This window comes from Motacilla alba, chromosome 2, assembly GCF_015832195.1.
Source record: "Motacilla alba alba isolate MOTALB_02 chromosome 2, Motacilla_alba_V1.0_pri, whole genome shotgun sequence".
NCBI classification, from domain to species: domain Eukaryota; kingdom Metazoa; phylum Chordata; class Aves; order Passeriformes; family Motacillidae; genus Motacilla; species Motacilla alba.
This window is the reverse complement of record NC_052017.1, coordinates 143,279,578-143,297,354: the sequence shown is the minus strand read 5'-3', so window position 1 is coordinate 143,297,354 and position 17,777 is coordinate 143,279,578. Positions and strand designations below refer to the sequence as shown.

The following is a 17,777-nucleotide window of genomic DNA, read 5'->3' as shown; positions in this document are numbered from 1 at the left end:
CATTTTCTTCTCAGTTCCAACACCAGGCAGCACAGCAGACTGCTGACAGGGACTTTCTTTGTGCTTTTCCGCCCATGCCCAGTTAGTCTTAAAATTTCTAGTCTAGATGTCCCACAATTCCCCTTCCATTGCATTTCCTCATACTAGTGGACACAGCCCTCTTTTCCAGCAAGGAAAAGAATTATTTTAACACTTGCTACTCACTTCTGTTTTGCTACAGGAATTCACATGGATTAAGCTACTGCCTTTAGAGGAACACCCCCTTGTATACATGAGGATGAGAGGGGAATCAATGGGAAGGTGGACAAGAGCACAGATCTAGATTCAACTCTAGGAGTTACAGTTAACAGAACCTTTAAGTTCTCAAGCTTAGGGTAGCAGCACATAGGGATTACTTGGCATCTCAGAACACAAGCACCATAAACAGTTCTGCTTTTCAGCAGTTGTTTTAATTCCAGGGTTCAGCATCCCCAAAGTAACTGGCATGGCTCCTGATACATAGGAAAGTTGCCAAAATGTCTAAGGTTTTATCTTCTTGGTCAACTGAAATCTGCATTACAGAGTAGTGTCTTCTGCTTTGGAAACTGTTGCTTCCCTACACCAAGAAACTGATAGAAACGTGTCAAACACTCTCTACTTTTAGAATTTTATGAAGACTTTGTCAATACTGCACATCTTTATTATGTGAAGAGAGCTACAAGGATAGCACTGATAAACTATCACCTGCCCTACAGACAACAAGCCCACTTCAAACCAGCGAGTAACTGGTCAGCAAGTGCCCAGGGTTTCAAAACTTCTTCTAAGGGAAGCACCTAAAGCTTTGCACATTGAAAAACCTGAATGTAAAGCCACATAAATAATTTTTCCATTTCCTTAAAATGATACAGTTTGCTTTCTTAATCCAATCCACAGGGAAGGAAGACAGCTGTAGTGGTAAGAACTTCCAGAATCTTATGCTGCTGCCCATCTTTTTCCTTAGAAAGATGGATGCTCAGAACCGTTGTGTCATCTCCTCATTGCAGGTGTCCTATGGCTGCAGTGCGTAGGCTGGGAGGATTTAATTCTCCATTCCTACCCAATGGCGCCTTGCAGCTCACCTGCCCAAACACACAGGGCTGGAACAGACCAGGGGAGTAGATACCACACTGCCACTTGAAAAACAAGGCACGAGGAGGTTTTTGTGAGTGATTAATTATGTCATGATTAAAAGTCCTGATGATGAGGAGGCAAAGGTTCACAGGCCTTCTCTACGGAGCCCTCAAAGTTAATGGAGAAGGTAAGCTTAGCTCAGGAAACTAGATTTTAACTAGTTCAACACAAAGCACTGACCTGTTTATAGGACATGTAAGAGAGTGTTGCTCTATAGATCCTTTCTTCTATTAAAACATCTCAAATAGCAATATAAGCATGGCCAGAGCTTCAAAAACAAGTTTTACCTTTATTTAAGCAAACCCAGCTACAGGCTTCAATAAATTTGTACAGATTTTGAAAAACACTTCCTAATTAAAAAAAAAATGTTCTGTTCACAAGTAATTCAAGACCACATTACATTTATTTCCTGCACACATATACAATATACACAGAAAGTAACATAACAGTAGATGAAAGTGCTTCTGTGAATCTAGAACCATACTGTGATATTTATGCTGAGAAAACAGTGCAGCAGTTCTGCTGAGGCAAATAGAGCTCAAAACATGACAAGGCCTCTGATCCTGTTCACTAACAAAAGTGTTAAAATGTACAGACATTAATGAAAAATAAAATGCTAAACAAAAACGTTGTAATGTTACTTTGAAAAACAGTCACAGAGGATACTTTGGTGATATTTAAACAAGAATTTTAATTCTGAAGCCAATCTTCAATTAAGCGCTCTGCTTGTGTCTATTCCTAGCTGTTTGACTTTCCCAGAAAGCATTTACAAAATGAGATATTGCCATTTGGACTTGGAAACATACATGTCTCCATTAAAAGAAAAAGAACATTAAAAGAATATGGAATCAAAAATTTGAAAAAATCGCTTTATATATTATCAAGAACAGGGCCTTGGAGCCACCAATACACTCCATTTTTCATGTCTTCCCTTCCCTGCAAGCAGTTTTACCTCATTCATCCTGCCCTCACAGAAGAGCAGCTTTTAAACAAATCAGCAAATAGAAGTATGTGCAACACAGTTTTAAACATAGACATGAAGGTTTTAAGTTTCACCGAAAAAAACCTCTCCTTCTAGGTCAATACGAATGATAAAATATTCTCTGTTATCTTTCCCATTAGCTCTAAAGAGTACTTCATCTTGAATTTAGGTTTCCCCCAAGAACTGAAATGCAGCTCTTGTCCCAAGCAGTGGGATATAAGGTTGGAACATATCCCTATCTAGAACCACATATCCCTGCTGATTAAAAAGCAATTTCTCCCCTCCTGTAATATCTAAAGAGTTAGAGAGAACACAGACACAGTGGATTTGCTCTTCTGGGCACCTTCAGTACCTAAAGACTGTGTAGGTCCCTTTTCCACCACAGCTTCTGTTTCCTACCAGACTGAATGGGCCAGTCTAGAAGATGGTCAGTGGAGGAGACAGGCAGCTTTGCTTCTAGACACAAAGAAGTAGTTTTATAAATACATCTTGTTAAGCAGTAAATCTTGAGTGTCTCAGCTTTCTGTAGAAACCAGACAGGACATCTGTGAGCACACAGGCTCACTAGCATCTGCAGCAATCCAGCAGTTCTTGCCCACAACCAGCACTTCTAACCACACTGCAATTCCAACATCAGACTCAATTTGCAAAAATTATGTTTTGTCTTTTCTGAGGAACTTCAAGCTCATGTCTAAACCAATGTCAGTAATGGATCACAAACTCATTTAATAGAAAAACCACAAACACATAGAAAGTCTTGACAACAGCCTGCACTGCATTTATTATGAGACAAGAGAACTCTGCCAGCTCAGTCATGTCAGACACAGATCAATTATAACTATTCATGTTTTATAACACATAAAGTTCACAAATAGGGTATCATCATCCTAAAGTTCTTTTCTAACCATTATGAAGTTACATTCTAGTTTAACGAACACAGGAAAAAAAATTTAATAGCATAAATTATTGGGTATTTGTTAGTGCACTTCTAACAAAATACCCATGAAGGTTTATCTTCCCTGACTTGGTATTAACAGCTTTACTAAAGTATCAGGAAGGAGCACTGATTTAGCATAATTATTTAGCTTAGTGTTAGATTGGAATTCCTTTCTCATTCTCTTACTAAGGAATGAGTAAGCATTCTCAAAGCACAATTAAAGACTCAGGGTGCCCATTTCCAGCCAAAGTACAGACTGTTATCAACAAAATACCATAACAGGTCCAAGTACAATTTAGAATCACAACTGTGCTCTTCTTGAAAAATGAAAGGACTGAGACCTTTAACAGTCCTCAAGCCGGGACACGAGTTACACAAGCACCAACTATTTTTGAAGTCTTGGGGTCTACAAGGTGTTAGACTAGGAATCATAGAATTGTAGAATATTCTGACTACAAAGGGTTGCAACAAAGAGCAAATCCAACTCCTGGCCCTGCACAAGATAGCCCCAAGAATCACACTGTGTGCCTAAGAGCATTGTCCAAATGCTTCCTGAACTCTCAGCAGACTTGGAAGAGTTTCATTCATTTACCTATACCGCCTCTTATTAATTTCTGTCTAATTCCTGCATGAATTAATCTTGAATAATGTAATTTCCTAGAACTGAAATAGCATTCTTTGAAAGCCAAGAGTGGTGTACACAGATCATGTTCATCTTCAGCAATCCACAAGGAACGTGATTCCCTAGAGAGCTACTGAGGTTCATAAGGGCTACCGGTTGGAAGGAAAGTCCATATATAAAGGAAAGGGAAAGCCAAAACACTTCTTTTAAAAGGAGTTCACCCTGGCTTTTCCAGAGACATGCATTTAATTGAATAATGGAAATCTTACCCCCACTCCCCAAAATCAATTTTGCTTTGTTGTCATGCACAAAAAAAATAGGACACTTGCATGCACAATCAGCATGAGCCTTCTTACCCTTTCGTCCCATGATTCAGAAATCAATAGCAAACAAGGCTGCACATGAAGATTAATCGAATGATAGCTGCAAAGCCATTTCTGTAAATAACAACGACAGCCATATTTTAATAAAGCCCCAAAAAATTACTAAGCTACATTTTAATATCTGGGGAAATGTCCATGTACAGTTTGAAAGCACACAAATGCTTTGATGGGCACCGAATGAAGCTCATCTCTAAAGAATTTCATTTTTGTGTTAGATGCCCAGACTGTGCATACAGCAGTTACAACAACTGAAAAAAATAATTCTTCAGGTTTTAACAAGGAATGGATGAAATACCATTGTTCATTTCTTGGCATATTAAAGTGTGTTCCAAAACAAATGGAAGAAATGGAAGGGTGAATGATGATAATATGATATCACTCATCACGTCTTGTCTTAATATGAGTGGTTTTGATTCTCTATGGAACTGTTCCTCAACATTAACTTTCCCAAACGGGGCTAGGATGATGCGTACAGAGAAATACAGCTAACAAAAAACAACAAAAGGAACACTTGCTCCAAATCAACAAGTCCCAAAGAAATCCATGCATATTCATTAAATAAGGAAGCACCAATTTGGTTGCACACAAAGTTGTGGTACCATGAGTTAAACAAACATGCACAAAGAGCTACAGTTTTCCAGCTGCAAGTTCCTGTTTTGTTTCTTTTCTTAGCTAAATCAAGGATGCATTTGGCAAAGTTACTACTTTTTCTTTTCAAAGCAGTCACCTAAAAATCAGCTGAAAAAAAACCCTGTAGCTGTTTTCGTATTAAATGCATTTCTTGCACATTATTATGCAAAGAATCTATTATATATTCTGCGACCATAGCATTACAGCAGTTACAGACATTCTGAAATACAGTTATTTCCCTTTTCTGGCCTAGTCCTAGCAAGTGGCAAACTGCCAAAGGAAGCCCAAAGCCATGACCTTCCCCAGGCAGCTGTTTTCCAAGCTCCTGTGGTCCCTAGGGTTAGTAGTTGAAAAGGACATGATACAGGGCCTCCGATGTGTCTCATCCTAAAATACCAGAATCAAGCAGCAAATGAAAATTCCAGACACCCCCTGATGTAACTTTTCTGTAATAGCTGAAATATGAAAATGTTACAGAATGATAACCTATTTAACACTGTTCTAAGTAGTCCATAATGCTATCATTAAACTAAGAGGGTTTCTCCTACCTAAAAAATAAACTAAGAAATTACAAAAAGTGCTTTATTAAGTAGCAGGTCCCATTGTAAAGTGTGAAGGCTACATGAGAAATATATTCCAGATGAGGAAAAAAGGTATGATGGATGGAAAGAGTGGAGACAGTAATTAATGAGAACTATGGCTTGATTTTCACTAAAAACATTCAAAAGCTTAGTCCTTGAAATATTTATATTGACACATTTAGGAACACAGCTCCAGTCACTGGTATTTCAGAATTTTATTTCACAGGGTGATAAATCTTCCCTTCCCATTACCAATCTTGTTAATACTTACTTATTATACACACACAATAAAAACTAGAATCACAAAACACAAATGAATTATATTCCCAAAATTGTTGGGAGGGGAGAAACCAAAATAAGGAAGTCATCTGCCTCTTAAAATGTGTTAAAAATGTTAAATGCCAGTTAAGAATTCACTCATATCAAATTCCATTTCAAGCGCTGTTTTCCCTCCTACACTTGGCAAGAAAACTCTAGCCACATAGAAAATTATAATTTTTAAAGTTTGATAGGTATTTTTGAGTTGAGGGAGGAGTGGGTCTCTTATTTGTTTAAAGACCATGAAGTAACACCAGGAAAGAAGCAGCATGCATGAATACAGAAACTGACAAGCACTACTCAATTGTTCCATCTTCTGTTTGTTTTCAACTTGCACAAAGCAGGGAAGCCACCAGCACCCTCCACCTGCTGTCAGAGGAGCTACCTCTGCACAGACAAGGGGCAAAAAGCCACATGGTGTTTGGGAGGCCAAGGAAACAAAATATTATGTAGTTTAACGAGCATGCTTGGAGCCATTGTGAAGTCACCAAAACTGTCTCTTCACAGCAACCAAGAACAGGCCAAATCATGGAATATTTTCCACATAACTAATATATATGTACCTCTTAAACCAGAATGGTCTCTTTTCAACCAACAAATATCTGACAGAAGAGTGTGGGAGGTGTTCATATACTACATTTCACAGCCATAAATCAAAGGAAAAATGTGGGAACATTACATTTGGCAAAATCCTTATTTTTATTTATTTGTTCTCTTAATTTATACGTTAGAGTCAGCCATAAGGACCTGGGACCTGCTAATCAGTTAAAAACAATTTAACTAACAATTATTATTAACAAAACCTTGAAAACCAAAGATATAGGTATGCTAATGGCATAAGCCAAAGGAGAAAAAAATAAGCTAAGAAAAAGGTTAAAAAATTCACATACAGAGCTACCACAAGTAAAATATATTTTTATAGTCAACAGGTGCTCTCACCTGTGCCACGTATAATTCTTCTAGTTCAAGTGATTTCATTTTAGTATAAAAGCTACCTTTTAAGTTAAACATTTCACTGAAGTCAGGGAATACATCCAGTAACTAGGTTAGCTGTTTCTAGAAAAGAAAAACCTCATTATCTACCAAGCTGTTTTTCAAACATCTGATTAAGTGTGAATATGCAGAACATAATGTTCAAAAAGAGAGTCTTCAACAAATATTTTGATATGACTTAGCTATTGCTTTTTCTCCTTAGCAGAAGCATTTTTAATGCTTCAATCCAAATGCAGCCAATAAAAAAACCTACCAAAACCACCCATGTTCCATTACAGAAGTATGCTAAATGAAATTATCTGCACAAATTATTCAACAGGGAAACTGAGAGCACATGAGGCAAGTGAGAAATACATACAGCCTCTACTGCAGAGGCTATCTGGCTATATATTCTTTGGCTTCACTTTTAATTAAAAGCACTATTTAACCTTTTACTCCACAGTTTCTTTGTGATAAAGCACACCTTAAACAGTTACTAAAACACCTGCGGTTCAAACCTACTCCTACTGGACTCTATCAGAAATGAGAAAACACATTTGCTTCCTCAACATTTCAGAATTTGCATTTCAGCTTCAGCTGAAGACACCATCCATGTCTGTAACCATTTGCATCAATATCCATGCTGTTCGCACAAGAAAAACTTGTAACATAAAGTTAAACATAAAAAAAACAGGGAAAAGCTACACCTTGGCAAAATTGATCCAAGTGCTGCAGCAATGATAGAGCACCACATCTCCACTGCAGATGTCAACACAAATGCCATGTCATGGCTGGTCAAAGCCAAGCTCTTTTACTTCTCAAGGTGAAGAGAGCAGACTGAAAATTATCTATTTGGGCTATTACAACTGCATTGAGTCTAAAATCTTAACATTTTTTAGGACTTAATGCAGCACTAAATTCCTTCATTCCTAAGTGGGACTGCTAAGCAGAAACATCGATAGAAAATGTTGTAATTCAAATATGCAATGAACAACTCATACAGAGCCCAGCAGCCATGGCTGAGCTGAGGCTGAAAGAGAAGAGCATCCATCACCTCTGGCTCATGGCCTTTATTCATCTCCCCCCTCTCAGTACCACAGCCCAGTTCTGACTAATGCCAATTTTTCCACAGTTAATATTGAAGCAGTTAAAAAGCATATTGTCCTGTCAATGTTTCACACACAGTAACTTCAACAGTGACCTCTAAAGTATCACCAGGTACAGCTGAATTCCTCAGCAAGACTAATTAAGCTTTTACTCAGTCTTTATGTAATACCAGTCATCTGGATCTCTCATGATATTCCAGAACACCGCCTTTAGACCTACACATTCATGCAACTACTGTATTAAGCAGGGGAGGGATAAAGTTACCACAAAGAACTGCTACGCAGACCCAGGAAACAAAGCAGGACAATAGGGGATAAGGAAGTTGGTTGTCAGTATGACCCAAAAACTCCATCAACATCTCCTGTTAACTAGATACTATTTTTCTACTTAATTTGTAAAGAACTCATTGTAACATGACAGAAAACATTTTGGAAAATATCTCATTGTAACAGCCTTTTGTTTAGGAATAACTTTTATTCCTAAAGACAGTCAATGCACTTTTTGATGTGAGGGATGAGAGAACTTCATGTGAAAATAAAATAAAATAAAAACAACACACAAGCCCCCCCATTCCTTAGAAACAACAGAGTTTTTCAGATTTCAAGGACAGATACTTTAAGATTTCAAAGTAACACTGTAGCAGCAGCCTGTTTCATCAATATGCTCTGGAAAGAATGCTATGGAACCTTTAGAGAAGCCTAAATTAGCAGGCAGAACATTTCCTTTCCACATGCAACAGAGCTGAATTCTGGAAGGCTCTATCTCTACTGATTAAAAGTTCAACCAGCCACAAAAGGATGCCTGTTTGCCTTAAAATCCCATTGTACTTCTTCACTGCCATAACTTTTGGAAGTAAAATATTATGAAAATACTGTTATTTCACAAGAATTGCAATGCACACGCCTGTTAGGTTTCCTTTCCTTCACCCAAGCAGTTACACTCATTAATACAAGCAAAGATAAATAAACGGCTGTGTAGTTCTGAGTCTTGCACAGATAAACACTGCAATCAGTTCTTTTGGTCTCCTTTAACTCCCATCTGACTGCAGTAATGCAAACTCTACTTGCACTGGTATTAATGACCCCAAGCATAAGCACATCTGATTTAAATAAAACAAAAACAAAACCAAAAAACCAACCAACCAAACAAAAACCCCCAAAACTTACTTTTCCAGTTTAATTGGTTAAAAAATTCCACTCACTCCTTCACAGGACAGGTGTGACCCATCTTACTTACAGTAAGGAATTTTACATGACCAGGGTTCAAATGACACAACACAGAACTACTGCAAGGCATTTCTAGTGCCCACAGTCACAGCTTACTACAAACTACAGCAATGAACAAATGCTCAAAGACTTCCTCATGAAATTAAGCATCCATGAAATTCACTACAAAGCCACAGAATGCACTCAGTATGACTGGTACTGTAACTTTTTTGATAAAGCAGATTGCTTTATCCAAAGACTGGTGTTAGCATGTTACTACAATGTTACTACAGATCACATAGAATTTTTTCTAAATTGCAAAAAATTATTAAAGGAATAGGTTAAATTTATATTTTTCTAACACATTTTATAACTCGGTCCTGTGAGTTAGAGAAATTTGCTACTCTTGAAGGTAAATATTTTGATTCTTAGAAACATTTGCCTCAAAAATCTCACTCAACTTTGAATGTCAAAAATTTTAAGTCTTATCACTTTTTATCCTAAATAGGGATTCTATCTTCTATAAACTCTAGAAGGCATTTTCTAAAAATATATCAAAATACAGCTTTTTTTAATATCAAAAATATAGTTTTTAGTTTTTGAATCCAACTATTTCAGAACACAGTCTAAATCACAAAATTCAATGTTATACTGTGAAGCTGTAATCAAAAAGGCAAATGCAAAGCTCACATTATTATTTGTAAAATATAAGGAGATTTACAAAGGCAGAGACTAGATAATATTAACATCTTAAAATTCTTATAAATGACAGCAAGCATAATGTTTCTTTTTCCTTTTTTTTTTTTAATTTTTAAACCCCAAAGAAGATAACAGTAAACACCCCTACATATATTGTCTTAATGTACTTAAGATAAGAATACTTACTGCCAGGCATTGTTAATCAGGGATCTGTCTTCAATTTTGTAAAACATAAGAAACTATGAAGAAAACAAACAAAAAAACAAAGTCAAGACTACAGCTTAAGACAATTCACATCCAAATATGCTCAGTAACTCATGCAGAATGAGCATTCTTCGCTACCAGAGGAGGCTGTTACCACAGAAATCCAGATATCCTCTTAGCTGACCAGACCAGATGTAATTTTGCCTGTTCCTGAAATGCAGTCATTCTGTTCTTGCCTTTGATGCTGGAGTAAACATTTTTCTGTTGAGTATTGTGACCTTCCCAAGCACGACTGTTTAGGATGATAAATCCTGCACATCTCACAGGATACTTCCACTTCAGCTCTAAACCACAGCACTTCCCTCTTAAAATGCCTGAGAGAGGCTTCTGTTCAACACTACAAAAAACAACTGAAAAACCTGTGTGGCCCTTTCTAGGGCATTTTCCTCCCAGTATCAAAAAAGGCAGATTTTAGATCAGAGTGCAACCTCCTATACACAATAGATGCTCAAATGATTTTTGATGCAATTTTTGATGCCTTTTTTTTTCATAAAATGAACTCGTCTGAAGTTACAACAATCTATTTTGGATATAAAAGTAGCCAAATCTACTGCTCCTTTAATTAGCACTAAAATGCAAATTATTTGAAGATTTTTCTGTATTAAAGCAGTGCGTTTGGCTTTTACTAATTGCCAAAAGCAAACTCCCCACAAATGTACTCTTCCACAAACAAGAACAAAATCTCAGTTAATAAAACTGAGTGTTGCTTTCTTCAAAAATAAAATACATCTTTAAATAAAAGATATTCAGCTAATGATTGTATGCATACATGCACCAAAAAATTGTAATTCCATGGATGAATAATGTGAGAATAAACATTTCATTTGGTCAACATATGTTTTAATGACCACATATTAAAGCAATGCTCATAGTTGCTAAAAATAAACTTTATTCTCATATATGCATTTCAATTAAAGGTTCCAATTTGCTGACAGCAACTGGGATTAAAAATAGTACTTCAAAGTAAGTTATTTAAAATATCCCATCTATTACAAAGCTGTATGTCCCTCTCCAAGGGCAGCATGAGAAGCAGTGTAATTTTATAAAGGGAAACATGCTGCAGATTGTCATGTCCAACAGACACATGGAGAAGCAAAATCTCTGGTTCAAATGTAGTTATGGACCTAGCTGAAACATTACAGAAAACAGATTTACTGACATAAAAGAAAATAAAAAAGCAGAGAACCTGGTGAGAGTTTCAGGGAGTCAAGTGCCAGAGACTCAAGAGTGTTTTACTGACCACCGCCAGCAATCAGGAATTCAATACATTTTCCTAAAACGCAACCACTGCGGTCAGCAAAGTCAACTCACTTTTACAAGATTTTTATAATAGTTTTCTGCAGAAATTACTAGAAAAGTTGTATCAACTAAACATATAGAAAATATCTGTTTTAAAATTATTCACTGGGTTTTTGGTCATTTTATGATCTGTAACAGGACCAAAAATTCCACATGGAGGTGCCTGGCCTGTACATGCAAAACAGAGCACACAATTTCCTCCCCATAAAATCTCCAATCACTGTCTCACTTGGCCTAGGACAAACTTTAATCCACAGATGCTGTCACCTGTTGCAGCAGAACAGAACTAAACCAAGAAGCTTCCCAGCGTGAGTCTGCTCAGCTATTTGTCAGTGAACTAAAATTTTACCTAACAAAAGAGGGAAACACCCCCCCCCCCCGAAATTTGATAAAGCAGAACTTAGCTAATTAAAAGAGAACTATGGAAAATCATGTGATACCATTTAGTTTCCTAGTCTAACACTTACTGTTTAACACATTCCATGTCAATTTGTGACATGTGACAGATCACCAGATGCAACTTATGGATATCAAATACTATAACTGTTTTCTTCACCAAAGCAACTGACTCCTGGATATTAAGAAGGCAAACAAAATCACACCTACTTTTCTGTGGAGGACTAAGAGTCGCTGTATTTTTTCTAAGGATATAACAATAGTTCTAAATGTAATTATATTCAATGTGCAAAGCTAGTGAATGTACCTTAAAAGACAGAGGAACGCTTGCATGACACATAAAATCATTGTTCTGAAGAAAAACTTTCATTTTTCTTTTGAGATGATTTCACACTATTTGGCTAGGAAACCCAATGTCAATTTATTGTTCATCACAACGAGGATAAAAACACAGTTTGTTCCTTTTTTTTTTTTAATTAACTAACCCGGGATCTGAAATTAAAGGATAGTTTATAAGCACAAGTATTGTTATATTATAACAATAATAAGCACAAATATTTGTTATTATCACAAGATTCCAGAAACGGCATTGAAAGCCAAAGAGAAAAGCAGAGATTGTTTTCCTGTACGCCCTAATACAATGGACCTCTTTGAAGAGCTAAAATGGGAAAAAATTACATAACCTTGTGCTACAGGTAAAGAAAGAGAAGTCAGCATACCTGAGATTTTCTATTTTCTTCCAGTAAGCCCTCTGTTATGTTATTATGTAACACCATAAATATTTAACTTGATTTTGAGTCTCCAAAATGAAATTGCCATCTGGGCTCCTTTTCATTCCTCCAATTTAAGCCAAATAAAGGCAGAGGCTTAAGCACCTCTCACAGCCATGCAGGGATGAATTGAAAAATTAAAAAAAACAATGCTCATTTACTTTATAGATCACTTAGCTCCCCACTCATATTTCCTCTTTGAAAAATTAATCAATGCCTTTAGCTTTGAAAGTAGGCAAATGGCCAGTGCAATGCAAGATTAATAAATCACATGTTCATTCCTAAATATAGACCGTTAAGCTCCAACTATGATTCCCAGAACCCAAAAAATGCAATAAAGAATGGATTTACATACCACAGTGTAATTCTGGGAAAGCACCTGACTTTAATCTGAATTACCTTTCTCAGCTAGAGAGGAAATTGCCATGCCATGTATGAAGCTGGCTCCATTAATGAGACTACCCTGCTCTCCTACCCAAGACTGAATGCAACTACAGAAAACATGATTTGCTTTCACTTCAAAAAATTACATATCTCCAAGTTGTTTAAAAATTGTGTGGTAACTTTACAAGGACTACTTCCTTATGGAGACAGCCTGGGCAGTTAAAAGTCACTGACACTAACCAAAGCTGTTTCTAACCCATACTCATTATAATTTAGATTTTGTAATTAGAAGTGCAATCCCTTTTCATTATACTTGAATTGCCAGCTTTGGTGAGCATTCTCACACCACCTACAACTTGCAAGCAATATAAAATTTGTTCATTCTTTTCTACTGCATAAGTTTGGACCAGAAGTAGAGAGAAGTTACTGTCCATCGTGAACTGCAAACATTGGCAACATTTAAAACAGATGTCTAATCACAAACTGTATTTTAATTTTTGTAAAGTTTTTTCCTGAATAAGAAATTAATCTCATTCTAGCAGCCTTTTTTAGACAAATATTAAAATTGTTATCAAAAGGCTTAAATAAAACCTATGGATAAGCCTTTAGGCCTATCAGGGCACTACAATCAAGATCTCAACTCCAAACCACCAATTTCTCAAACAAATTTTACCATATGTTTAAGAGCATTAACATCAAGTCTACAAGCAAGATGTCCTGAACTTACTTGAGAAATATTTCAAAATACTTAATTACAAATGCTTTAGGAAGTAAGTATCTATAAAACCCCAAAGCCTTGGCTGTTAACTCTGGGTTTAGCTTACCTACTCAGTTTGCAAAGCAAACATTGATGTAGCTCTGCAAAGTGAAACACCTGGGCTAGCAAAATGGGTTTTGATGCAGCAACTAAAACTCTGGTTTAAAGTTATGGGCTTTCCCTATACAAGTCCTACAACAGCATAGAGACAATGCACGCCACGGTATTTTCTTCCTTGTATCTCAGCTCAAAGGACCACGGGATACCTTTCCAGATGTATCCAAAAATAAACGTTGTATTATGGCTTTCAGTAACAGGATTTGTGAACCCACACCTCAACTACCTAAAGCATGACTCCGTAATGCACAATTAACTTTAAAGACGAAGCCAAGAAAGCTCACAGTGTCGTCCTCCTGTCAATTCGCATTGCGTTCAGTTCATATCTCGCTGTCCTAAGGTCCATTAGAGGAAAACCTGCTGACGGAACTCCCAAAGCCACAGCCCCGCCCGGTAAAAGCGGGGGGATCCGCTCGCCGTCCCCAGAGCCCCCGTGGCGAGCAGACCCGTCCGGAGGAGAGGCAGCCTGCCAGCCCTTCGCCGGGACCAGCCCACAGGGACAGCCCGAGCCGCTGCCACGGCGGGTCCGGGCTGAGGCGATGCCCGGAGGCTTCTCCTCCCGCGCCAGCCTGGCGGCCCGAGCCTCCCGCCACTCCCTCAGCGCCCACCCCTCTGGTGCGTCCTCCTCGTACCCAAGCGTGGAGAAGGGGAAAGAAGCGGGAGATCGCGACGAGGAGGCAACTGCGAGGGTGAACACGAGTGGCCGGAGCACTGCCCGGCTGCCCCAAACTCACCTCAGCCGCCCCTCCGGCTCGGTTTAGCAGCCGCCATCTTCACCCGCCCCCCCCCCCCCCCGTTGGACGCGCCGTAGTGCAGTGCACGCCGGGAGCTGTAGTTCTATCCGGAGTGGCTCCCTCTCCTTTTCCCCCCTCTCTCCCACACACAGAGGACGCTGAGGGGTCGCGGCGGACGAAGAAGCGCCCCAACATGGCACGGAGGGACAGCCCCGGGGCATGGGGTCCCGCCAGGCGCGGACCGGGCGGGCGGAGTCCACCGAGGCGGACCACAACTCCCAGAGGACTTGCGGCGCGGGCTCGCCGGCTCCTGGGGGCGGCGCTCCCCGCGCCCCGTGTCCGGCCCCGCGCCGTGAGGGCGGCTCGGAGCCGCGGGCGGGAGTTGGGGCCGGTGTCCGCTGGGTCCGGCCCGGCCGCGGCGCTGGGCTCCTCTCAGCCATAGACTGAAGGAAGGGGCAGGAGAGGGTGAGCGGTGCTGGACGCTCCCCTGAAACCGGAGTTCAAATTCACCTGCACGGACTGTGATGCCAAACCCCCTTGAAAATCAGTGAAGCCTAAGGCAGCACAATCTCTTGGTCTGTTTTCCTCGAAACAATACTGCCAGCTTCGAAATCGGATGCCTTTGATGCCAGATTTTCCATACAAACAAGGGGAAAGCAGAAGTCTTTCACAGAATCGTGAAGGTTGGAAAAGACCTCCAAGATCATTGAACCCAACCTATAACCTTGTCAAGCAGACCATGGTGCCAAGTGCCAAGTCCAGTGGTTGAACACACCACCACCTCCCTGGGCACCCTTTTCCAATGCTGAACTACCCTTTCAGTGAAAAACATTTTCCTGATGTCCAACTTGAACCTCCTGTGGTGCGACTGGAGGCCATTTCCTCTTGTCCTGTTGCTTTATGCCTGGAAAAAGTGACTGACCCCTACCTGGATACAACCTACTTTCAGGCAGCTGTTGAGAACGAGAAGGTCCCCCTGAGCCTCCCTTTCTCCAGGCTAAAAACTCCGAGCTCCCTCAGCTGCTCCTTATCAGACTTGTGCTCCAGCCCCTTCCCCAGCACTGTTGTCCTTTTCTGGACATGCTACAGCACCTCAATGTCATTTTTGCCATCAGGAGCCAAAAACTGAACACAGGAGTTGAGGTGTGGCCTCACCAGTGCTGAGTACAGGGAGACAGTCAGTGTTCTCACACTATTGCTGATACAGGCCAGATGCCATTGACCTTCTTGGCCACCTGAGCAAACACTGGCTCGTGTTCAGCCACTATTGACCAGCCTCCCCAGGGCCTTTTCCACCAGCATCTTTTGAGCCACTCTTCCCCGAGCCTGCAGTGCTGCATGCAGCTGTTGTGACCCAAGTGCAGCACCTGGCACTTTGCCTTGATGAACCTCATACACTGGTCTTGGCCCAGCGATCCAGCCTATAGCCCTAAAAACCCATTTCCTGTTGTAGTAGTTCCTTCTAAAGGAGAACATGTCAATCCAGTTGAGTTTCTGTCTTTCAGTGACTTCAGGTCCGCTCATGTTGCATCTCTTAAAAACTAGCATTTCATTTTCTTATGCTTTTGAAACTACTTGAAACTTTCCTTTCACCAATAATAGAAACAGGATCAGTGTTTCACTTGTGTTCCATGAAAACAATCCCTAAAAATGTGAAACTGAGGAAGTGAGATGTCTACACGTCTCACAGTTTTCAGAAGTATCCAAAACATGTTAATTTGCAAAAATTGGACAGACTCTCACACGTGGGTGCAACTGAGCAAGTTAAAGGAGTAAACTGTAGTCCCTTCTTATTCATTTATATCATTTCTGAAATATAGCTTATGGCTTTGAACTCTTGGGGCCAAACATAATGAAAGTGATAAGACAAAGTGAACGTTCATCCTTCCATAAATATGTGTATTGAGTTGCTGCCTGCAAAGCAGAACATGTTGGCATTAGCAGCCAATTTCTTAAGGTTTCTGCCAACAACAGTCAGAACTACATAGATCTACATTTGCCCTTTGTCTTTTAAGTACAGATGGTGATAATAATCCTCCTCATTTTCTAAAACGTAAAGGAAATTTTTTGGTTTTTTTCTCATCAGCCAAAAATTCAAATGCATTATTATGGTCTCAACTCCTGTCAGACACAGCTTTAGTTCAAAGGTCACCCTTCTAACCATCAGCTACAGGCAGTCTGCTCTCTTTACTGAAGTGTTTCATTCCAGCTATTTGTCTCATTTTTCTTTTCTCTGTGCATAAGGGCATGCCGGCTCCAACGTTCTCATCATGCCATATGGTTCCAGCAGAATGCTGGCAACTAGTGCCATTGCTAGATCTTACTAGTTGTCTAAACAAAACAAGCAACAAGCCAGGTTGGAGCCACTGCTCACAGATATTAAATGTAACACTGTGAGTAGCATCCTGATATCCCTAAAACAGTTTGAAACCAGTTTAAGTTGCCTGACATTATAGTTACTGTTTCTGTGATGAATACTCTTTATCCTCTGAGGGTTTTCAAAATGTTTTCCCCCATTTTTATTGTTTTAAACACATCTGTGTATATGGAGTAACCTTACAGAGCTCATATAACAGAATAAACATAGTGTTAGGAATGAGGTTTCTTTTAAGATAGCTGATACGTTTCAAAGCAGGCTTATTTTATTACATTACATAAACCATGTGGTATGTATTACTTATTAAAAGTCAATAAAGCCCTTAGCATAATTGTAGTGCTGTTTAAAACAACTGTTTTCCTAATTCAGTTTCAAAACAGAGGAAACAGCTGTAGTCTATGAATATATATGTGTTGATCTCTTTGAGCTTCCTTATGTGTTATGTAATGGGTAGCAAATTTAGTTGTGAATTACAATAATTTTTCATTTTAGTGAGGACATCAGGAGAGTATCTGGACACCTTTTTGTTTAATGCCAATTTTTCATTTACTGTCAATGAAAGATGGACCTGATCCATTGACCACATCTAGCCTGACAATCAAAATACCCAGTAAGATTAGGAAAAAGTTGAATTGCATACATAAAACATTGCTGCATGGGAAATTTGCAGCCAAACTATCTGGTTTTATACCCCCTCATCCCAAGCCCGTCTCATGTCCCGGCTAGATGGTGACAGGGACGTGACAGAGCTCCCCCCTCTTCCGAGCTCCGCTGTATCCCAGCTACCAGTGGACGTGCTGTGCAGAAACAAAAGAACAGCAGAACGGGTCCTGGGGTGGAACCGGGGTAAATTTATTCGATGGTCAAAATCCCCCTCCCCAGGGTCCCAGGACCCCGAACTCAGGGCAAACAATAGCTTATAAACGCGGGGAGGTCTCAGGGGAGGATACAATCTTTATCTAATCAGGAGAACGGGAGGTAAAATACAAGGTGGGAATACATAAACCAATGAAGAATTTCAAGGGGGAGAACAGCTTCAGTGAACTAATGGGGTTTGAAAGAACACAAAACTGACAGGGAAGTTTCTAGGGGGA

General features: G+C 39.5%; 1 protein-coding gene across 8 annotated transcripts in view; it reads right to left on the bottom strand.

Moving 5' to 3' along the window:
- The window catches only part of EFR3A (EFR3 homolog A), a 76,216-nt gene extending 61,821 nt beyond the window's left edge, over positions 1 to 14,395 (bottom strand). Inside the window, exons 1-3 of one of the 8 annotated variants that reach the window (XM_038126734.1) lie at positions 14,307 to 14,372; positions 9,772 to 9,824; positions 4,047 to 4,127 (exon numbers count right to left, since the gene is read on the bottom strand). In XM_038126734.1, the coding sequence (XP_037982662.1) occupies positions 4,047 to 4,059 (13 nt within the window). In that variant the 5' untranslated portion in view covers positions 4,060 to 4,127; positions 9,772 to 9,824; positions 14,307 to 14,372. Of the gene's footprint in view, positions 1 to 4,046; positions 4,128 to 9,771; positions 9,825 to 9,927; positions 10,257 to 13,856; positions 13,992 to 14,306 lie in introns of those variants that run through there. The other 7 variants (XM_038126737.1, XM_038126735.1, XM_038126736.1 and 4 more) reach the window with 7 other exon arrangements.
- Positions 14,396 to 17,777: the final 3,382 nt, after the last annotated feature.